General features: G+C 41.7%; 1 protein-coding gene across 5 annotated transcripts in view; it reads left to right on the top strand.

Annotated features, from left to right (window-relative positions):
• The window catches only part of MAMDC2 (MAM domain containing 2), a 195,467-nt gene that overhangs the window by 153,063 nt on the left and 17,810 nt on the right, over positions 1-24,594 (top strand). For 4 of the 5 annotated variants that reach the window (XM_077759397.1, XM_077759396.1, XM_077759395.1 and 1 more), the window contains 2 exons: positions 13,717-13,810; positions 15,815-15,967. In XM_077759397.1, the coding sequence (XP_077615523.1) occupies positions 13,717-13,810; positions 15,815-15,967 (247 nt within the window). The remainder of the gene's footprint in view (positions 1-13,716; positions 13,811-15,814; positions 15,968-24,594) is intronic. The other variant, XM_077759398.1, reaches the window with a different exon arrangement.

The raw sequence follows: 24,594 nt of genomic DNA, 5'->3' as shown, positions 1-24,594 counted from the left end.
ACGTGATCTTCCTGAGCCTCGCTTTTCTCCATATGTAAAATGGCTATATTTTTAGTGCCTACCTCAAGGTACTAAATCATGGTGAAGACCAAACGAAATGCATCAAGTAAAGCCCTTAGCCTAGCACTTGGCACATGCTGGCATTTATTAACAGAGGGAGAGCAAGAGAATGAACCTAAAGAAAAATTTTTCTAGGTTCTGAATGTCATAAGATTTCATAGGCAACATCTCTTTAGTATGTGGTTAATTTTGCACCTTGATTTTTGCTGCAAAGTATTCTTTAAAAATTGGGTCAGACTTAAGTCTTTATTTTAATAGTACTAGGCTTTCTTAATGAAATGGCTGCTTTTACAATCAGGAAGCACCTGCAGTAAGTTTTTTAACGTTCTAGAAACATTTTGAAAGGGCATGAATCGTGAAATGGTTTTCTTGAAGTGTTTTCCCCCAGCACATGACTAAATGGAGGGCAGGTAATCAAGGGTTACTTTGGGACTTTTGTACCCTAAGGACGATAATGAGGAGATGGAACAATTTACTCCAAAATGCTTTTCCTAAAAACCAAATGTCAGGAGAGAGCAGAGTCGTCAGGAATTCCATAAAGATGCAGGCACAAACATTAGCCTTTATGTATTTAAATCCTTCGTTTAAAATCATGCTCAGTCACTGTAGCTTGTATATCTCCTGGCAGATATCCTGTAATATCTCCTGGCCTGAAGTAGTTTTCTCTTTAACAAAGATCTTCAAGTGGTCTGTTAATCAGAAGCTCGGGGAGCACCTCAATATTGTGTTCATTAAATATTTCTTTTGGGAAAAAAACATTAAATGGTCCGTTAATGAGAGCATGACCAGACATTTGGTTTCACCCAAATGGCTTAAATGATCAGCACATTAATGGTAAAGCTTTCTAGGTCCACATCTTTACTCTGTTATAGAATTAAAAAACAAATTAACTTTAAAAGTCATTTATGGATTTGGAGAAAACCCCCATCTGGCCCATCTGAGAAAATAGAAATCCTTTTTTTTTAAGTAGGGCAAGAACCTTGTATCAGCACTTCTTAACATGTGTCCCCCGGAGTACAAATCTTTTGAGTTGTTCCATTGAAAAAATGGAGTTTTTCAAATGAGTTTGTGGTCAAATGAGTTTGGGGGAACTTTGGCACTTTGGCATACTAGATCTCTTCCAGGTATACACAGGAAGATTCACAATGTACAGCAACATGTTAGAAACTCTGGTAAGTTCTACACTATAGAATCCTGCTTAACCTCGTGTAAGGTGGCAATTCCTTCATAGTATTTTAACATATAACACTTCGTAGTGTTTCATAGTGTTTTAACATAAACCCTTGTCTCATTGCAGCCTTATTAGCATCAGATTACTATCATAGTGTTTAATGCATTATATTGAAATTGTCTACTTACTTGCCTGTCTGCATTAATCAAATCGTAAGCTTCTGGAGAACAGAGAGCCTCGCCTTATGTCTTTTTAAATTTCTGATGTAAACACAATTTCTGTAAGACGGTGAGCGCTCAACAGATGGTTGGAAAGGGGAACTGAGCTGTCAGTGAATGTGGGTTGATGGGAAGGAAGACCACAGAAGCCCAAGGAAGAAGCAGGATGAAGTGTTTCTGCCATTGGATCACAGAAACCATAATCACTAATAGCCCGGCACCTGAACAAGTTGTTCTGTGAGGAATATGAGTGTGAACGCTCACAGAGCAAGAGCACCCTTCTGGAGCAGGTACAAGGGCACACAGGCACGTATATGCAGCGTCTGGTTTGGNCACAGAAGCCCAAGGAAGAAGCAGGATGAAGTGTTTCTGCCATTGGATCACAGAAACCATAATCACTAATAGTCCGGCACCTGAACAAGTTGTTCTGTGAGGAATATGAGTGTGAACGCTCACAGAGCAAGAGCACCCTTCTGGAGCAGGTACAAGGGCACACAGAGGCACGCATATGCAGCGTCTGGTTTGAGGCTTTTTATGATGACGGTTGTTAAAACCAAAAGCTGTAACTCTTCTCTTGGAAACAACTTCCCACCATTACATTGAACCATTTCCCTATTCCCAATCACTGATTGGCGGTTTTACCAGGCCTCTCGATTTCCCGGATGCCTTCCCGCTTCCGTTCTGTGTTCCTGGTCAGTGATGCTCACTTCCTCCCCCAGTCCTTCTGGCTTCTCCCACCTTTGTCCTCTACATTTCTGGGAGATGCTCGGCCTTTACTTTCATCTTCTTCCCCCCACTCGCCTCCCCCCTGGGGTTCTTGGCACAGCTGGAGAAAATAAGACTAATCTCCAGTGTCCCCTCCATGCTCCTGGGAAAGCCTTCCATTCATCTCATCTCTCATTGACTTCCTTTCACTTTCCCCGCCCCCCATATGTTCAAATTCATCTTCACTTGCAACTTTCCAACCGGATTCTCCCCACCTCAGTCTTAGAACATGACCTCACAGATTCATGTCCCACGGATGAAAGCTTTCAACATTAACTCCTTCAATTCTGTTATTCTCTGAATCCTTACCTGCCTCTCTCGTTCACCTGGTACATATGACAGAGGAAGCATTGTCCTTGCTCTTAGTCACAACCAGCCCGTCCATCTATCCATCCTGCCTCCTCTGGGACTTAATTTCCTAAATTATTCCTCTCTCAAAAATCTTTAATATCCATGAGTTCTTTATACACTGCCAGCATATACTGGCTACACAGACGAACAACAAACCTTCCTTTTGCCTTTTATCCATTTAAATTGCCACCCAATCCCATGTTTTATGTTCAGACTTCTTGGAAAATGCGTCTCCAATTACTAGCTATGCTCTGGTGCAGTTTCTCATTCCTTAAATGCTCGCCTCCTGACCTCTGCCTTCCTCCCACAAAAGGTTCATCAACAACAAATATTTCCCAGTGATTGTGCAGGAATCATCATTGCTGAGATCACCCTTTTCTCAAAGTGCATCTCAAGTACCGCTTCCTCTCTGAATCTTTCATAAGTCATAACTTGTGTCTTACTTGTTAGAATGAGATTTGTGGCAGAGGAAGACTTGGCTTCCAGTCTTGACTCTGGCATTAATGATGTAAATCAGAATATCATGTCACTCTCTAAGTAATAAGGGCATGTTTTAGGGTGACCACTGTGTCTTCTACCACACATTATATCTTTAGGCATCTTAATGTCAGCAACTATCTTTTCATATCATGTAGCACTGTCCTTGTAGATAGCTCTCTCTAGCTCCTGATTTCCTTTTATGATAATCTTCTTTTAGCAAAAAAAAAAAAAGAAAAAGAAAAAAAGGAATTTAAGTCTGTGATTTGGATTCCTGCTTTTAAAGTCTTCCTTTTAACTTTGCCCTTTAATGATGAAAATGCCATTAGATGTAGAATACCTAGGGTGCTGGGACACCCGGGGGACTCAGTCAGTTAAGCATTCGACTCTTGATTTCAGCTCAGGTCATGATCTGAACCCATGGTTCGTGGGTTCAGACCCCGCATCGAGCTCTGTACTGCTTGGGATTCTTGCTTTCTCCTCTCTGCCTCTCTCCTACTCTCTCTCTTTCTCAAAATAAATAAGCTTTAAAAAATATATCTAGGGTTCAGAAAGTTTTAAGGGCAATACCTAGAAGTTTATCCAAATGGAAGAGCAGGTCTAGTAAGTTTCTGATTTACTAGAGAGATTTATAAATAGGTGGCCATTAAATAACAAGACACCCTGCTCTAAAAGGATTCAGGAACCAGGAAACCAATGTGTAGACAAGATACATGAGAGGAGATAGATTTCCTATCACATCTCATGATGTCCAGAAACATTGAGAAATGGCTGCACCAGAATGTTAATGTCTCGGCATAATTAAAGCAGGGCCGCTGACTGCAAAGTAGAAATAGCAAGATTGTTAACTCCTGACAAGGTAATCAACACATTATAGAGCAGATTAGGGTCGTTCTGTACACAGAGCAAGGAAATTTATACTGTCAAGTGGAAAATGTTTTAATATGGAATTGAATAGAGGGGCTAAGTATGGAAAAGGAGCCTCCTCTTGAGTTTTTTCAAGCTAAGCTTAGTGTCAAGCGTCAGTCCAGGAATTTGAAATTACTTGAAATATGACCAACGCAGGGTTGAGCTCCTCTGGCTTTCCTTCGCTTTCCTTTTAGGTGTTTGTTGAAGGCTTCTGCATTTCATGTCAACTTATGGGGGAATGACTGGCCAGGCGGGCTTGCACAGCCACTGGTTGCTAACACAGCTTACAGGAAGGTATCATTTGTGTCCATGCATTCTTCTAGAACTTTACCCAGGAATGTATCTCAGGGTATATTGCCAGATTACCATACTTATCCTCCTGGCATCATGGAGAAATCTGAAAAAACATCACAGGCATCCTTCCCCTGGGGTTTTATTAGTAAGTTTATGAAGCAAACATTTATTCCAGGGATTATTTATGAACCTGAAAACACTATCTCCCTCCACACTTTACAACTCTGAATCTTGTGAATATTTCACAGCCTTGAAATGGCTACATTTTTAGAGAAACTTTTCCCAAGATTNGTGCAAACATATGGTGTCTGTCCTTCTCTGCTTGACTTATTTTGCTCAACATAACACCCTCCAGTTCAGTCCATGGAGGCAACACTTTTTAAAAAATTGTTCATTTATTTTGAGAGAGAGAGAGAGAGAGAGAGAACCAGTGGAGGAGGGGCAGAGAGAGAGGGAGAGAGNTCATTTATTTTGAGAGAGAGAGAGAGAGAGAGAGAGAGAACCAGTGGAGGAGGGGCAGAGATACAGGGAGAGAGGGAATCCCAAGCAGGCTCCATGCTGTCAGTTCAGAGCCCGATGTGGGGCTTGAACTCAAGAACTGTGAGATCATGACCTGAGCCAAAACCAAGAGTCAGATGCCTAACCGACTGAGCCAGGTGCCCTGAGCCAACATAATTTTTTGGTGTTCCCAGTGAGATTTTCTGGACCTCCTCTAGTTTTCTGAGCTCTTAAATCAGGTAAATGCTTGCCGGCCTCTGGAGCTATGAGTTTAATTCACTTATTTGGAATATGACAATTCACACATTAATAAAGATGCCCTACCCAAGGAAGAATACTTTTTTCCTTTTGCATAGATACTCCCAGCTTTTTCTCCCTCTTTTGTGTGACTTTCTCTGGCTATTTTCTACCCCATCTGTTCAGTACCCACCTCTAGGAGAAGTCTCTCCAGACAGTCCCCCACCTGCTTCCCCATGGCATCCCTCACCACTCTGCTAATGACCGTGACTTCTATTTTATGTTTGATGTCAAGTTACATGTGTAACTATACAATGTTCAAGGACACACTACCATTTGTGGCCTATTTCATCTTAGTCTTTAAGCCAAGATGTTTCGTCCTCTCTTAGTTTCATTCCCCAAGTAAGGATGGCCTTATTAATGTATCTGAAAGGCAAATGTCAGGCCAGGAAGAAAAAAACTTACAACATCTATGGGAAACTCTTAGGACATTTTATATATGAATTTACTTTAACAAACCAATAAGCAGAGGGGAGCTAAGCAGTAGGAAAGTGGGAAACGGATATGTACAAGCAAATTAGAAAAAGTGGAATATTACTGGGATGCCTGGCTGGCTCAGTCGGTGGAGCATGCAGCTCTTGATCTTAGGGTTGTAGGCTCGAGCCCCACGTTGGGTACAGAGTTTACTTAAAAATAAAATCTGAAAAAAAGAAATACTACTGGAAAATAAACCTACCCAATCTCATTTGTAACCAAAGACATTTTAAAAATAATAAAAGCACATTTGTCTGTCAAGTAGATGAAAATATTTTAGTCTGGAGTATGCTATTTGTATTAATAGTTAATTCATACTGTATACTGTTTGTGTTGTTCAGTTTATCAATTAAAAAATAAATCTTTCCGGGGGGCACCTGGGTGGCTCCATCAGTTAAGAATCCGACTTTGGCTTGATCTCACAGTTCTTGAGTTCAAGCCCCATATTGGGCTCTGTGCTGACAGCTCAGAGCCTGGAGCCTGCTTCAGATTCTGTGTCTCCCTCTCTCTCTGCCCCTCTCCTGCTCAAGCTCTGTCTCTCTCTCTCTTTCAAAACTAACTAAACATTAAAAATTTATAAAAAATAAATCTTTTAATTAAGACTAAATATATATATATGTATATATGCATATATGAGTTGGATCTATGAATACTTTTTACATATAAAACATTAGCCCGGAGAGGTAAGGATGCAAGGAAATAAGGATTTTCATAAGCTCTGGTATGAGGATAAGTTGATGTAATATTTCTAGATGACAATTCAAAAAGAATTTCTCAAAAAGAAAGCCCCCAAACATGAATACCTTTTGACAGAAGAATTCACTTCTAGGGATTTATCATAAGGAAACAGCCATGGTGATGCAAAGATGTAGACATTTATCCCAGCAGTGTTAGTAATATTGAGAAATTAGAGACCACCCAAGTACCCATCAGTAAGGGTTGGTCAAATAAGTTGTGGCCGGGCTACCAAGGGCTTAGTAAGCTTTAAGCCACAGCCCTTCACCAAGCCAAGATCTACACTTTGCCTCGGGAATCCGTGAAACTAAGACCAACAACTGTCTCTCTATCTCAGACACGAGTGAGGGAACGTCAGTATTCCTATTCGGGTATTAGCAGGGCACCGCTAAGGTATCTGCTGTCCTCTCCCAACCCCAGGAGAAGTTTACCAGAGCAGGGGTGAAGGTCAAGACAAAGACCTAGATTCTTCCTCCTTGCTGGTTATTTGTTGATTGCACTCTACATGTCTTCCGGTAGAACTGGCATTTTTATGTCCCTCTCTGAGTGAGCTACAACAATTGCTCCATATTGTGATGTCCGTCCTTGAACATGACAATTAAATTGGTCATTACATTATATTACCCGAGTTAGGGAAGTGCATAGCTGAGGGTCCTCCCTCCCTTAGGGGATGCCAGAGAGGAACCAGCATTGCTTTTATTCAGCCCACCTGCCTGGTGACAAGGGTATGCTAATGGCAGGAAGGCATTCACACCTGTTTTCCTTCAGTGATCGTGAGCCACTTGTGGGATAAGTATATATAACACTGTCCTCTTTATTAGGGTGTAAATTAGATTCTGAAGCAGTAAAACTCATTTTTAGGTGGGAGGCGTGGTTGTGGGGAGTTGAAAACATTCTTCCCTATGAGCCTAAGTGGACGTAGGGTCATCAGCTAAGGGAAGAAGAGTGTCCCTGTGGTGAAGGAAAGTAGACAGGAGAGGTTACTGGCTGGTTCCACATTCGCCAGGTTGTTTTTTATTCATTTTTAAAAGTTTATTTATTTATTGAGAGAGAGAGAGGAAGCAGGGGAGGGGCAGAGAGAGAGGGAGAGAGAGAATCCCAAGCAGGCTCCACACTGTCCATGTAGAGCCGGATGTGGGGCTCGAACCCGTGAACCATGAGATCATGACCTCAGCCAAAATCAAGAGTTGGGTGCTTACCCTATGGAGCCACCCAGACACCCCTACATTCAGCAGTTTCTAAATTTAGCCATGATCCCTGTAAGATTCAGGTTCTGGTGTCGGCCTCACCAAAAACTCCTTATAAACGGACATAAGGCAACATGACAGGAAGCTGTCAACGGGTCCAAGACATGTTTCGTCCACTGCTACTAACTGCGGAGTTTCAGAAGGATGCCTTTCCAAAAATAATGCACGTTTCTGAAATCAATGAGCTGAGAGATCTGAATATTTACCACCAAAACAGCAGTGAGAAAACTCCACAGTTTATCTGCAGGTCTACCCCAGCATGCCCTCCCCCCCAGAATGGGAGCCTCCTGGGAGAGAGGGAATCATGCAGGGAGAAGCTGTAAATACTGCTTAATCTTTGTTGCTTGTCAAAGCCAAAAGTTGAATTAAAACAGATGGGTCTTTTGTGAAAAAGCAGCGTTGGTCAGCTTAAGACTTATTTAAAAACACATGGTCATTCTGCCTTTTGTGGGATCTGAAGACCAAATATAGTATCTGCAGGAAGCATGCTGTTACAATTTAGCAACTATTTCCCAAAACATGGCTGGGATTCTAAAAACGCTAGTCCCATCCTCGTTCTAGAAGAAGCTCCATTCAGCCTGTCTTTAGGGATTCATGAAAATTCCACCCCTTCAGCCAAGTGTCTCAATAGTAGAGTTTTCATTTTGTTTTGCTCTATGTTTCTTTTATTTTTATTTTTAGAATTCTGTTGCAGCTTATTGTCAAACAGTTAAATGAATACAATTGCGTTATATAGACTATCCTGCAATTACGTCAGCAGCAGCTTAATGAAGGGCTGTGGAACTCCACTGACTGGATTATAGTAATTTTATGAATAATTATTCTTCCAACTCTGTAGTCACCATACCCAAATTTATCTGCACAAATGATCTCAAAGGATTTTAACCTCATCAGAAGAAAAGTTAAATTTAACTCAGAGGCAAACCCTCTGGTAAATTGTCAAGGTCCACCGCCGGGAACAGAAATGTAGCTAGGTTCGTTGTGTGAACATGGGTAATTTATGGTATTGTTGGCATAGGATTCAAATGTTTCACTGCGAAGATGGAAGGCCTTTTCTGGAAACTATCATTCACATACTTATTATAGGCCCAAGTGGGGCTATTCAGTGAGTGAAGTAGGTGGTGGGTTAAGCCAACAATGTGGCCATTGGTGCCTCTTGAGCAGGCCATGGAGACAGGCTCCTTTAAAAGACAGTGAACACCCAGTTAAGTCAGCCATTGTTTAGCTGTTTAATACAAATGATCCTTCTTAAGGGTACAAGAAAAGTGTGTGGTTCTATATTCCCCGGCTCTCTCAGGGAAGCTTGATTTCCTCCCTCCTTCTCTCCGCAAGATCATTTTTATTTATCTACTTTTTCTTTCCTGGGTGGGTGTTTTAACCAGGAACTTGTTTGGACTTTCACAAGCCTGGGGATAGTCTAGCTCCAGCCCTGTGGCTGGATTTCCACACAGACTCTCTCTGCTCCCTCCTCCCGCTGAAAATAACCTTAGAAGACATTTATACAATTCTGTACCATGAGGAAAGTTCGCTCACTTGCATTTTATAATCTGCCGCCTGTTACTGTGTTATTTTGAGGGAGTAGGGCCGCCTTTTTGGAAAGGGAGGAAAATGTAAACAAAGAAGATTTCCCTGACCCTCTGACCATTCCCAGTTCTCTGAAGCAGAAATTGGAACAGTGGGGCCGTGGTCGTCTCAGGAATGATTATTCAGCTTCAGTGTTTATCCGTCTCTCTTGTTTCTCGGCTCCTTTGCTTTTTGTTTTCAGGGCTTTGGGCTACTTCGTTGCGTGTTAGAACCACCCCCTGGTGACATACCGGGAAAGAGAAAACTAACTCCATATAGTCTGCTTTTAAAACATAAACAATGTCCTGTTTTGGGGGAGAATAAAGTGAGGCTCTATCATCCACCCAGCAGTTTTCCACCCCCCGCCCCCCCGCTGTGGTACACAGCCCGAGGTAACTTTGCCCCTCGAGAGACATTGGGCCTCGATATATTTTTGATTGTCACAACTGGGAGGCGATATCGGAAATCTGATGGATAGACACCAGGTTTGCTAGTTAACGTCCCCTGCAACAATGATCCATAATGATATTAAAATACCAAAATATCAAGAGTGCCGAGACAGGAACATCCTGCTGTAGATAACTGTGTGCAAGGTCCCTTGCTGGTATGATAAAAGCTAAGTTAAGTAATACTGTCGACCTTTCTTGACTATATTTGAAATTCTTTGTCTGCAGATATGTTTATATAGCTCACCGGTCACTGCCTATTTGTGTTTCTAATGTTAGTCTAGGTAGGGTACTATGTTGAGAATACGCAACAATATATTTTCTATCAAAATAAAAACGGTGACGTATGATCAGTACTTAAGTACCCAGCCTTTAACGCAATGAAACAATGTGATTTATACAAATCTTATTTGCCCCTGGTTTTTAAGAGATTTGCATAAAACCAGGAGCACCTGCCTAAGGGATATGTTATTTTTCTTTGTCTCTCTGAAATAGATATTAGTATATATTCAAGTTGCCTAGGAATTGTTTTCTAGTCTATAGGCGTATTCCACTGGCTTTAACTACTGCCTAAGATGAAATAAACACTCTTGTAAAAAAAGATCTAGGGGCGCCTGGGTGGCTCAGTCGGTTAAGCGTCCGACTTCGGCTCAGGTCATGATCTCACGGTTCATGGGTTCGAGCCCCGTGTCGGGCTCTGTGCTGACAGCCGGCTCAGAGCCTGGAGCCTGCTTCAGATTCTGTGTCTCCCTCTCTCTCTGACCCTCCCCTGCTCATGCTGTCTCTCTCTCTCTCTCTCAGAAATAAATAAAACATTAAAATTTTTTTTAAAAGATCTAAAAATAAATAAGAGGTTAATCCCTGAAAGAATTTAGACCAAGACCATGGAGTGCCTGGGTGTTTCAGTCAGTTGAGCATCCGACTTCGGCTCAGGTCATGATCTCATAGTTCGTGAGTTCAAGCCCCGCAATGGGCTCTGTGCTGACAGCTCAGAGCCTGGAGCCTGCTTTGGATTCTGTGTCTCCCTCTCCCTCTCTGCCCCTCCCCCACTCATGCTCTCTCTGTCTCTAAAATAATAAAAAAGTTAAAAAAAGTTAAAAAAAAAAAAAGAATTTAGACCAAGACCACTTCCCTTCTTGTCACATTTTTAGCAGGACCTCGGGATAGAGTTCTGAAGAAAGATGTTTGGCTTTCCCTTTTCCCTGAGTCAGCCAGGCCCAGTCACTAGGTTGCCTGGTCAACCAACTACCCTAAAGTTACCTTTCCACTTCAAGTAGCCCTCAAAATGCAAGATGATGGGACAAGAATAGGACCTGACATTATCGGCATTATTAATAGCACAGTGGAAAAATCATGTGTGTTCCACCAAACAAGCTGATCTTGTCGGGTCTCGTCTGTGTGTTGGAATGCTGATAGGCAAACGCCAAACAGATTTGAGGTTGGAGGCCATAGTTGGAACCTCGTTCACAGCTGACTGGCCGTGGATCTTTTGTAAGACGGAACAACATGTGGTCTGGCTGGTGTTCTAAGTGTGGAAAGAGTTCTCAACAACCGAGTGGCTTCCTCTTACAAAGACCATCTTTAGCATTTCACATAACCCCCTGTGGGAGTTCACATATTTTTTGCAGTCCTCAAAAGGAGCCAGGAAGTTGTACCCGTTGGAATTTCTGCAGTGAGGAAATGTTATATACCTGCTGCGTCCGATTCACTTGACCACTAGCCATATGTAACTGTTGAGCCCATGAAATGTGTGGCTGAAGAAATGAATTTTTGATTTTTACTTAATTTTAATTTAAATAGCCACACATCCTCGTGACTATGCGGATCTAGGAAACAATAACTCATTCCACATCTTAATTATAGATGTCCCGATTCCTTTTTCTTTTTCTTCCTCAATCACAAACATAACATAAGTAAAGACTGCTTAGAAAATAAGGGGAAATTTGCTTTAATACTCATAATTTCATGAGCCTTACATAATTGTTCTAAATTTGGTAAATTTTCAAGGTTTTTTTTTTTCTATGTATTTTCAGGTGAATTTGGTGTAACTTCTCTTTTTTTGTTTAATTGTAATTTTATCTATTATAACCAGCTTTTTTCCACTTAACGCTCTGAGAGAAATAGACTTTCGCACTACTACGTAATATTCATGAGCTATCGGAGTTAATGTTTGCCTGGGTTGTAGACTGTGGTCCTGTAGTTAATTCATTTCCTGTATTTTTAAAATAATTTTGGGTTGTTTCATTTCTTTTGCTTGCTGGCTTACTTGCTTGCCAGTTTGGTTTTATGGTCATTATCAAATAATGCTACAACGCTATAGTGAACACACGAGAGCATGTCACTGTTTCTCCTTTTAGAATGTAGTTTCCTGCCAAATGCTGGAGCCTTTCTTAGGTAATGGTTTAGAGGGCGAACCATTCCACCACCCCAGATTCATTGTGGAAAAAAATACTTTTCCACCATTCTGGTGAAAAATAGCCTTTAAAACTGCCAAAGAGAAAGAAAGCCAGGACTTTTCTCTCTGCAGCACAATTTATTTGGTCAATTAGAAGACAGATTACTTTCCCCTATAACAATAAACATTGCTGATAAAATGTAACTACATTCAGGGTGGATCACATAGACCTTTGCTTTGCAAATGGGGATTAAGTTCCCAGACAGAAATCCTGCAGGTAGAGAGCCTTGCAGATAATCTCTGGAATTTATAAAGGTGAGAAAATGAACAGAGATAAAACAAAAACAAAAACGCCTCCTTTTATCTTGTCCCTTGTAAATATATATGATATATATATATATGTGTGTGATATATATATATCATATATAGTTACACATTGGTATAGCTCTAAATTATCCTTGTCATATTTGAAAGCAGTCTGAATACAGTCCAAGTAAACTTTTATACATATTGTAATTAGAAGTTATCCTGAAGATACTGGCTTTAAGACATTTTGTATTTTGCATAGTGGCAAACCGTCACATCATTTTAAATTGTCTTTTTGATGGGGTGCCTGGGTGGCTCAGTCCGTTAAGTGTCCGACTTCAGCTCAGGTCATGGTCTTACGGTTTGTGAGTTCAAGCCCCGTGTCAGGCCCTGTGCTGACACATGGAGCCTGGAGCCTGCTTCAGTTTCTGTCTCTCTCTCTCTCAAAAATAAATATTTAAAAAAATTTTTTTAATGTCTTTTTGAATAAATTTTTAGTCTAATGGTTTTGATCCCCAAAGAGCACAGAGAGCCTGCTGATAACACAGATAAGTTGAAGAGACAACATAATATTAGAATCTTAAAAAAAAAAATCAAACACTCTAATTATTCCTCGTTTGAGATTTGGTTTCTGTTCTATCTCTCCTTGTCTTTGTTTGAGTTACGATTTGTTTTTGAGGGATTGCACACGGACTGAATGACTTTATGCTCGGTATACATTAGGTTATGCATACGAAGCAGCTTTATAAACCACAAAGTACAGTAAAAATCTAATGTAAATGAAAAGTACTCTTTGCTCCTCCTGTATATGAAAAGATTTTAAAATTGATCTAATGGAAAGAAATGCAAAACCTCTCCCCTGCTCTTTCTCTGACACAATGAATTTAATAATTTATGGTATGGATCTGTTTTTCTTTCACACAGAAGACTAAAAAATGTTTGGCCCGATAAAATAACTACATTTAGGGCTTTTATTAGTGACACCATCTAGGGACATTTATCTTTTCTCTGGAAATGGAACACAAGTCTCCAGATGGCAAATCACTGGGACTTTGTTCACAATATGAATGAAGTGCGTTGCCAGAAATTCATTTCCAAAAAATCAATACTGTTTGTCCTGGAAATGTGTGTAAAAATGCTTGGAATACCATCAGCTCTGTGTGCACTTTGTGGCTTATCTGGGGAAAATATTTAAAACCTGACAGTTTTTCCTCTGCCATCAGTTAACCTCTTGCTTTCCTCTTTCAATTCTCTAAAGAATGTGAACTCATTTCGGCGTTAATATACACAACGTATCATTATGAGCTTGACTCTGCTTAAAAAATAGAATAGTTTCAGGGTCCCATATAAATGCTTAGCTGTTACTCACGCCCCTGTGCTGTAGTTCACCGGGACAATGAAGAGGGTCTATAGCTTGCTAATGCATGCTTTGGGCTCAGGAAGTCCCAGGCTGTAAGAATTTCCAGTTTGCAGTTAACGGAATTCATAGTTGTGTTTTCCTGAATTGCAGGTTGTGTTCATGAGCCTGTGCAAAAGTTTTTGGGACTGTGGACTGGTAGCCCTGGATGACATTACAGTAGAATTGGGAAGCTGCTTGTCTGCAGGTAAGATGGTCACGGTTCAAGCTCCCTCTGTCTCCCAGGCCTATGCATGGCACATCCCATTTCTCTAAGCATACACCAAATGGGTTTAATCATCTGTGCTAGAGGTGCCTGGGTAGCTCAGTTGGTTAAGCATCTGATATCGGCTCAGGTCATGATCCCATGGTTTGTGGGTTCAAGCCCCGCATTGGATTCTGTGCTGACAGCCCAGAGCCTGGAGCCTGCTTTGGATTCTGTGTCTTGCGTTCTTTCTGCCCCTCCCCCACTCACACTCTGTCTCTCTCACTGTCAAAAATAAATAAACAAAAAAAGTCATTTTTTTAAATCTGTGCTAGCCTTTTTTTTTTTTTTTTTTTTGCTTTCCTTTCCAGAAGTGCCCCTCTCCAGATCTGTGTAGGAAGTTTGGAATTTAAAAATGATGATTTGTTTGCCGTGTGTGACTTTGTACACGTGACTTGACGTCTATATCCTCATCTATGAGAGAGGTAGTAATAGTAATACCTAGCTGAATAGTGGGAATAATATACATAAATTCCCTAGCATAGGACCCGGCAGAAAACAATGCATTAAAAGTAAATGCCTTCTAGTCTAGCTATTATTGTTATTTTTAATTGTGTCTTACATGAATGCAAATTTTCAAGCAATACTGATGAAATTGTTATCATACAGATACTATACTAAGCATGTAATTTTTAAATAATAAAATAAATATGTTCTAGTTAACTAAATAAATAAGATAATTTTCTAATTGTAATAAATAAAATAAATATTTTCTAATTAACTGACAATGGAACAGTGGACCAAGCATTGAGGACAGGAACAAAATAAAGATGGTGGCTATGTGTTGGACTCCATGTCTAGTAAGAAAATGGCACATACCTCAACCCAAATCATTAGCCTGTATCCACTAATTACCACCGCTTCCTAAACCATAGGGTATCTATGTCTTTAACAAAGAGGCAAACTGTGATATCATTCTTGCACCAGAGGATAATCTTCTCATTTATTTACTTTTTTAGCCTCTTGATTTGCAAGTTACGGCAAGGACAACACAAAGAAACACAAGATAAAAACCTCTACTCCAGAGGCATAGAAAAGGGACTGAGGCTTCATCAGCTTGTACTGTATGTCAAATGAAATGAAGTAAAATAATTATTACGCAAGAGATTTTAAAAAATGGGCTGTTTATTAGAGAAGTTTGCTAAGAATCTGGATGCAGGAAGGTGCGACCAAGTTCAGACAAAGGAGAAGTCCCCAGTGAGTAGGAGGTGACACCATTCTAATAATAAGAGTAGAGTAATCATGAAAGTTATTGAAGACAGCATCCAGAGACATCAATATTTGTTCTCGGAAATGGAAAATAAGGCTCCAGGTGCCAAAACGCCAAGCCTTGTTTACTTAGCTAACATTTCTTGAGAACTTCATGTTCTAAATACTTCACATACATCATCTCCTTTAAAACTCACGATCCCGGGAGGTAGACAAGGATACTGAAGACAGAAGAATTCAGTCACTTGTTCCACACAAGTTAAACTGTGTCCCCAGAAGCACACTTAGCTCTCGCACATTCTCCATCTTGTCCAAAGCAACTACAGAGTTGTTCCGAGGATTCCCTCCACTCATCTGGGCTTTCTGAAGAAAGCTCCAACATGAGACAACTTTTTTATTTTCCGTATTTCCATAAAGGCAGTTGACCTCCAATTTTCAGTGCTTGGTGAACTCATTCCAACAAGCACATTCAACAGTCCCGAAGTATCTCAGTGCTTTTGAATCTGGATTTCTGATCATTCTCTTTCTCTGTGGCAGGACCCATGGTAGAGTCCAGGCTCTAGGTGGAGGCCAGAGAGTGGCATAGGTGGGTTGCCCGTGGTGGGAAGCTGCCTCTCCGTAAGCACAGGCATATGGCCAGGTGACATTCGCACACGCAGAATGGGCTTCCGGGAAGCCATGGAATGAATATTCATTGAAAGCGCCTCAGCAGTAACAACACCTGCTGTTTCCTCACAGAGGGGCTTCCACCTCCACCTGGAGAGTGTACTTTCGAACAAGATGAATGTGCCTTTACTCAGGAGAGAAGAAACCGGAGCAGCTGGCACAGGAGGAGGGGAGAAACACCCACCTCCTACACAGGACCGAAGGGAGATCACACTACTGGGGTAGGTGAGTTACGCCACATGGTGCTGTTTCCTTAGGAATCCTGAAATAGCGGTGTGGGGGTCATTCAGTGCATTTCGAAAGGTGCAAATTGATGTCTCATGTCTAGAATGAACCACACATGTGATTCTACGCCCATGGGATAGATCATTAAATATGTGCATTTAAAATCGTTCTTTCCGTTTATGCATTGCATTGCTTCTGTATCGTGCTGCAAAGAGGATGGAAATGGACTTATTACAGAGATATGCACACAAAAATAATTTAATGAGAAGTGGGTTTAAAAATAAAAGAGAGAGGGACAGCGTGAAGGAAGAAAAAATAGTGATCTAAACCGGAGCCAGGACTGAGGCCTTGTATGAAAAACATGCTGGCAGAGGAAACTGCGAATTGTACTCTACACTTCCCGGCGGCTGAAACAAAGGTGGAAAACATGATTCATCGTGTCCTTGGGATAAAAAGAGGTGAAGCCGGCCCACCAGGGGGTGTGGGAAATAAGGGAGTGTGTTTTCTGTAGCAAATACACGATGTCCGATAACAATTGCTGTTATTACCATGTGCAGCAATTGTAAACAATGTCAATGATAAAATACTCCCTGCAGAATAGACCTTTCTCGCTGACTCTCTTGATGTCACTTGGTGTGTCCATTGGATGGAAGCACTCTCTCTGGTCCAGAGAAGCAGAACTAGCCCGGATAGGAAGCTTGCGGAGATATTTCCTCAAGGGTCCTAACAGAGAAGCCATTATGATAGTACATACAAGGGTGAGTGACATAGTGCTCTTTCTTAGAACCTACCTCAAGAGATGTCTACGGATAACAGCACAGAGCACCCTACACTATAACCTGCTTGTTGACTTGGCTAAACTTGGTAGGGTGCAATCAGGAACAGTTTTATTTTTTTCTTTGGAACACTCTCTTCAAACAAAGCGGAAAGCATTCTCCATCCCCCACCTCTTGGCAGAGCCCATAGCTTCCCTGTCTTGTTAAGGTATTAAAGTGGTCACCTATTTATGTGTGTTAAAAAGTTACATCTCCAGTTTCTCATTTGACTGAATCATCTCTCTTTCCCTCAGCTTGGGCCTCACTAACTCATAGTTTGGGGATAAGAAAAGGGGAAAAGTGCTTTCGTTTTCTTTGTCCTACTTCCTCCTCTGCCCCCTACTTCATAATCTTTAATCAGGATAAGCGGAAGAGAGATTGAAAGAAAAGAACTTTTTAAAATAGTTGGTGCTATTTCAGACTCTCTCTCTCGGCTATTGAATGTCCTCTACTATGACACATATCAAATTACTGGCTTTTTGGGGAACTGCTGCATCTTCCCATCTCTGACAGTGTGCTCTCTGGCTCATCTCTTTTGACCACCTCTTCTGCCCATAGCACTTGCTCTACAAGTGCAACCCACATAGTTTTCTGCTTGGGTTCCACCTGTCAGTAGGGCCTTGGGTCTTTCCGAGAGCCCTCGGTTCCAGCCACCTTCCCAGTCAGTGTCCATTTAGCCTCAGGTACCAATGCACTCTCACCTGACCAAGAAGATGTACAGCTTGGTCCTACCACTGACTTTTTTCTTCCAACTGCTTTAGCCTGTACTGGGATAGTGTTGCTTCCATAGGGCATAGTGTTGAAGAGATTCCGCATTGGTCCAAAGGCAGAACATATTCCCTCTTCCAGTACTGAGTAAAAGACTCTTAGGGGGCTCTAAGAGTATGGCAGCTGTGTCTGGAAGACAGGGAAGGAGCTAATTGAAAGACTTGTATATGTTAATACTGTTTTGCTTGGGCATAGTTTATTGCCCTTTGTAATAGACAAAATCCATAGGGCTAGCTTTAGGAACAACTCAATGCAGAGGATAAAACTGTGTGACCAGGAGCCAGTTTCTCTCTCCGACCACCTCCCTGCTCTAGTTTTTCTCAGTTGGCTCCCATCTTAGACTCTTCGTCTCCTGGTAGCAGTACAGCTGTAGCAGCTGCAGGTCTTTCGACACTAAATCAAATGGAAAGAGATAACTCAAACAAAAATACAAAAGCCAGTCTCATTGACTCTGACAATATCTTGAGGGTAAGTTACTTCCAACTTTGTTTCTGAATCCCCATAGGGCTTAATCTTGTACCTTGTATACTGTAGATGCTCAAAAATGTCTTTGGAATAAATAAATGAATCTATAAGCCCTCACTGATGCATATAAACCACTAGCCATTTATTTAGCATAACCCTTAGAAGACAACAGTGGGATGTATCTTTTCTATTACAAGAGGAGTACAGAAAGGTCAAGAACAAATCAGCTTGAGTTCAAGTCTGTTGTAATCACAGTGTATTTATGTGTGTTTTTCTTGGGTGGGAGGAGGGTTGATAGTTTTTCTTCCATTTCTCAGAAACATCAAAAGGGTAGCAGTCACAGATCTGAGAAGAGATATTCTCAAAGAGACCTATGCTGTGGTGAACTGCCATAGGGGAGTTTTCTGGGTAACAGGCCATGGAATGTCTTTGACATGGAAGAGAGGACAAAGCAAAAGTAGTAAGCAGTGGAGGGACGGGGTCGCTGAAAAGGACGAGGAGGGTCACGAGGCTACAGGAGGTACAACAGACCCATGAACTCCAGAGTCATACCCCACTCACTAAGTGTGAAACTGTGAAAAAGTTAGGGAAGATCTCTTAAGTTTCATTTGTGTCATCTCGAAAAGAGAATAACCATAGCTACTTACCTATTTACGGGCTTCATTGGCTGGTTGAGTTTAAACATTGAGAGTTTTGGGACCAGACTGCTGCTAGGGTTCAAATCTCAGTTCCACCCTTGAACTTCTCTAAATCTCACTTCCTTGTCTGTTTGTGGAATAATTAATACCTACCTCATAGATTATGTATGTATCATTTATGTACGAGACAATATCTAAAATGTGCTTAGGATATGACCTGGTATATAATAAATGCTCAATTAATTCTCTGTTATTCATTTGTTCCTTCACTCAACAAATACCAATTGAGTGTCTACTATGTGCCAAGTTCAGCTTAGGTACTTGGGAAACACAGATGAACAAAACAGACAGAGCAGTCATTTGCCCTCACGGGCCGCCTTTTCTAGTAGATAGGTAACAGACAACAAAGACTATACTTAAATATAAATTAAATAATATGTTAAAAGGTAATAAATTGCTTGAGAAGGTAACCTGGAAAGAATTGAGGTCCCTGTCCTAGTACATACTGGGAAGAAGTATTCCCAGTAGAGGGAGTGGCCAGTGCAAAGCCCCTTGAGTGAAAGCATGCTCAGTGTGTCCCAGGAATAGCAAGGAGGCTGGTTTTGCCAAGCAGAGTGAGCAGCGGAACGAGTATTAGGAAATGAGATCAGAAAAATAATGGTAGATCAGACTCTGGAAGACCTTGTCATTAATCAGAAGGACTTTAGAGGTCCTGGCTGATTCATTCAGTGGAACATGCAACTCTGTTGTTGTTTTGTTTTGTTTTGCTTTGGGGGATTTTGTTGTTGTTTTGTTTTTTTGAGCATGCAACTCTTGAACTCAGGGTCATGAGTTTCGCCCCTGTGTTGGGCATAGAGATTTCTTTAGAGAAAAAAAAAATTTTTAAGAAGGACTTTGGATTTTACTTCACCTGAAATAAGAGGACCCTGGAGGATGTTGAGCTTAGGAAGGAGGTGATCTGACTTGGCTTTGAGAGGATCACTGTGGCTACTATGTTGAGAAAAGACTACAAATGGAAATGGGGCAAGAGTGAAATCAGAGAGCCCCAGCAGGATAAGACAAAGCATCCAGGAGACAATATATGATAAAGCGAGGGTAGATTTACCAATGACAGTGAATTGGACCACAGTAGTAGCCTGGAGGTGGTAAGAAGTGGTGAAATTCTGGCTATATTTTGAAAGTAGAGCCAACAACATCTCTTGATAAGTGAAATATGGGTGTCAGAAAAGGAGACAAATCAAGAATGATTTCTTTTTTTTTAATTTTTTTTTAAATTTTTTTTTTAATGTTTTATTTATTTCTAGGAGAGAGAGAGAGAGACAGCGTGAGCAGGGGAGGGTCAGAGAGAGAGGGAGTCACAGACTCTGAAACAGGCTCCAGGCTCTGAGCTGGCAGTCAGCACAGAGCCCGACGCGGGGCCCGAACCCACAAACTGCGAGATCATGACCAAAGCGAAAGTCGGACGCTTAACCGACTAAGCCACCCAGGCGCCCCATATCAAGAATGATTTCAATGATTTGACCCGAGCAGCTGGGCAATGAGTTGCCAAGAACTAAATAGAAAAGATTGAGTGAATAGGTTGGTCAGGAAGATCAGGAGTTCAGTTTTAAATGTGTCAGACTTGAGATTCTTAACAGATATTCAAGGGGAGGTGTTGAGTCGGCATTTGCAAGTTCAGGAAAGATGGCTGCTCCCGAGGTTGTTGGCATTGATGATATTTAAAACCATGTGACTGGGAGGGATCTCTAAGGGAGTAGGTGCAGAGGCAAAAGTGGACCAAGGGATAAGCCTTGAAGCATCCCGAAGTTGAGAGGTCAGAGGAGGAAGAACCAGCAAAGGAGACTGAGAATAGCCAGTAATGCTGACATTGTATGGAAGCCACTCTCACGGTGCTGTGGGAAATAGGGGCTCAGCAAAGATTTCCCTGCCTCGCCTTCCTCCTCTCCATGACCTTCCTTAGCTTTCTGGCAGCAGTGGCTATTGCTGCTACCTCCATCACTCCCATGCCAGCCTAGTCATAGGTACCTAATCCTTCTATGTGTGTGTCGAGTTTGTCTTCCCAACTGGCTTATAAGTAACTTGAGGGGCAGGTGTTTGGACTCAGTACAAGCTTGCTAGTGCTGCCTTCATAAAAATACCACAAATACTGCTGGGCAGCTTCAATAACAGAAATTGATTTTCTCATGATTCTGGTGGCTAGAAGTCCAAGCTCAAGGTGTTGACAGGGTTGGTGTCGTTCAGAGGCTTCCCTGCTTGGCTGGCAGATGCCAAGACCCGCTGTGCTCACATGGTCTGCCCTTGGTCAGTGCTGTCTTGTCCTGACTTTGTCCAGATCTCTTTTCTTTTTTTTTTTTTTTTAAATATTTTTTATTTATTTCTAGGAGAGAGAGAGAGAGAGAGCGTGAGCAGAGGAGGGTCAGAGAGAGAGGGAGTCACAGACTCTGAAACAGGCTCCAGGCTCTGAGCTGGCAGTCAGCACAGAGCCCGATGCGGGGCTCGAACCCACGAACCACCAGATCATGACCTAAGCGAAAGTCAGACGCTTAACCGACTAAACCACCCAGGCGCCCCACAGATCTCTTTTCTTCAGGACACCAGTCGTAGGATTAGGACACACCCTAACAGCCCCATTTTAATTTAATTACCTCTTTAAAAGCCCCATCTGCAAACACAGTCATATTCCAAGATCCTGGGACACATGCAATTCAATGCATAACAGAATCCCTCCCCAGAGTTAGTGCTAAACAGGGAAGGAGCAGGGTGAGCCCTTCCTACATAAACTAGCCCTTGTCCTGCCCCTCACGTCTTTCTGCTAAAAGAACCTGAACTTGTGTATCTTGCATACCACATTCTATCCCCCCCCATACACAAAATCTGCGAAAACCTAGCAAAAGCACATTCAGTAGATATTAAGTTACTCATAATTTTGCTCCTTTATTTACATTTTCCTGGTTTATAGGGGCACACGTTAGTTAACTTGGTGTGGCCTTGTTTAAAGAAAATGATATGATGGGTTGGCCTTGTCTCTTTGAAACTTTGACAGATGTTTCTGCTGGCTAGATGTTTCTGCAAAGACTGTAATGCAAAAGCCTCTTAATGTGCTCAATATTCACTCCCAGCAAATGCTTTATGCATTAAATGAAATTCTCTGGCACACAATCAAGAGAATTCTGATTTGTTTTCAGCACATTGCTTCTAGGGCCTCTGCCTTCTCCATTCTTTATCTTACCTGTTTCAAAACAAATTTTTAAAAGGCTCTCCAGGCACCATTCCATTTTCTAACCAAAGAAAATCTTTTACAGGGTGTATCTCTTTATGCCTTTTTACAGTAACGCAGATGAGGCAGCAAATTTTGCTGTGGTTACCTACATATACAGCATTGGATTGAAGGCATTTTGGTTTTGTTCTCAAAATTACTGTAACGATTATTTCACTAGGGAAATAACGTTATCTAGTGATCATTTATGGAACATTTGCCATGTTTAGGCACTTTGCTGGGGACTTTACATCTTGCCTCAGTCATTTTGAGCTGCTGTAACAAAAATACCGCATCCTGGATGTCTTAACCAACCAATGTTTATATCTCTCAGTCTGGAGTCTGGGAAGTCCAACATCAAGATGCCAACAGATTCTGTGTCTGGGAAGAGCCTGCTTCCTGGTTCATAGATGGCCCTCTTCTCGCTGTGTCCCCACATGGCTGAAGGGGCAGGAGGGTTCTCTGGGCTTTCTTTTAAAAGGGCACTAGTCCCATTGATGAGAGTTCACCCCCTCGTGACCTAATCAGCTGCTAAGGGCCCTACCTCCTAATACCATCACATTGGGGGTTAGGATTTCAACATGTAAGTTTTGGGGGGACATCAACATTCATCCCGTAAACACGTCCTTACCACAACCTGTAAAGTTAGAGGAAGTACCTGTTTTTCACATGAGAAAACCAAGGCTCAGAAAAGTTGAGTGTTTCTCCAGGGTCGCACAGCAGTAACAAGTAGAGTGGGGACAGAGTTGCCGGAATGGCAGGCTCTAATGGCCTAATTCCATCCACTCTGTCTCACCAGAGATGCCCAGTGATAGTAAGAGACCACAAATGACCTGGAACAGCTGTGACAGCTTTTACGTGAAAGGCACAATACTTCACGTAGCAGCATAATCTCACCCCCAAGACCCTTCACCCAAAGAGGAGTATTCTTTTGGAAAGGATATATTCACACTGATGGTATTTTTAGACATCTATAGAAACGCATCTAGCAGAAAGTAAATTCTTTCCTGAACTATTTTAATGTCAGCGAACCAGTGTTGTAAATTTAACTCCGTGACTGCGGCCTGCACACCTACCGTGTATCCTAAGCCCTGAAAGAGTGGCTTCTTCTTTCTCTGGCCTCCAGTGGCTTGAGCCATATGTGGGCAGATAGACTGGCTCTCAGATCACAATATGACAAGCATCCTGCCTTCAAAAATTAAAGCATGAGCCATCAAAGGCCCCATTAAAGCATTTGTTTATTTGTTAAAGCCACCAGTATCAAAGGCCACGTGTATGTAAGATGAAACATCTTAGAGCTGGGAGTGGTCATAAATGTTATACAGTGCAGCATGCAGAAGATCTTCGTTTCTTCTACATTTTCTGGCATTCTGCTATGCCTCGGGCACCCAATAATTGCCCCCAGAAGTATAATAAGTAAAGTAATAAGGGTTAAGTTCTAGAGATGATGGAACCACACAGAGAGAAGCAGCTAGCTCTGCTTGGGAGCTTTTTGATGGATGAGTGAGAGTTCACCAAGAAAAGTGGCAGGCTGAGGTAGCATTCACATGCAAGGTATGGAAGCACTAAGCAGTATGGTAGCTTCAGGGAATCGTAAATGGTTCTACTTGGCTTGTCTATAGGATACTGTCAGGCAGGATTCCCAAGAAAGTCAAGTCCAAGACACCAGGTTTGCATGCAGGTAGTATTTTTTGAGATGTGATCCCAAGAAGCATAAATGTGGGGCAAAGGCAGCAAAGCGAGAAAGCAGGGAAAGTGGATACAAGGACGCATCATGAACGTGGCCACTGTTGTGTCCAACTATTGCTTGATCCTATAGGAAGCCGTGGAGATTGCCAGAAATATTTTGGAGATTTTGGAGCTTTGCAAAGCAACCCCTTCTCCTCCCCCCAGACATCCCAGGACCTAATTTTTATTCTTAAAAATTTGGGGTCAGTCTTTTGTTAGCTTCAATTCTTAACATCCCCTCAGGCAGTTGCAATGTTAAACAATCATTTAACTGATTGCTTTTGACAAAAGCCCCTGGAGATAAGGCTTTTCATACAAAGGAGGGTCTACCTCAGTCAAGTTAAATAAAGAGAAGCCCGGAGAATGGAACTTTCCAGTGAGTTGCCAAATAGGTCACATAATGATAATTTTCTGGGGACAGGACTTTAGGGAGGTCCAAACCAGATCTGCCCCTTGCAGAATGGCTGTAGGGTGGTGCTTTTTTACAGATACTTTAGTTGTAAAGCTCTTCTTTTTCCAGTCTGGCTCAGAGCAGGAGTAGAAGTTGGAGAGATTAAGATGGCATTAGTTCAGGTTAAAAATTCACCTTTCTTAGCAAGATTGTCATTGTTCTTGAACAAACACTCTTAGATTGCCATAGGCCTTTAGTTAATTTCCAGAGTTCTGAAAAAATTGATTTCACAATTTTTTCCAGTGTTCATATTGCTTTTATAGGGAAACACGTTTTCAAGAGGTCCTTACTCTCGTATTCCACATCCCTCCTCCGGCTTGTTTCTCTTTAAGAGACTCAGGTTCTTTGATGAACATCTTCCTCTTAACCGATTTCCTGGACATAATACAAAGGCTCAAATTATGAAGTTACTAAACATGGTTATTTTACCCCCTTAAAAGTGATAGTGCCATAGCTGGGTCACCTGTGGCTCTGTTTCTATTGTCTGTCTCCCCNTTTCTTTTGTC

This window comes from Crocuta crocuta, unplaced genomic scaffold (genome assembly GCF_008692635.1).
Source record: "Crocuta crocuta isolate KB4526 unplaced genomic scaffold, BGI_CrCroc_1.0 scaffold41, whole genome shotgun sequence".
NCBI classification, from domain to species: domain Eukaryota; kingdom Metazoa; phylum Chordata; class Mammalia; order Carnivora; family Hyaenidae; genus Crocuta; species Crocuta crocuta.
This window is presented reverse-complemented; position numbering and strand designations above follow the sequence as displayed.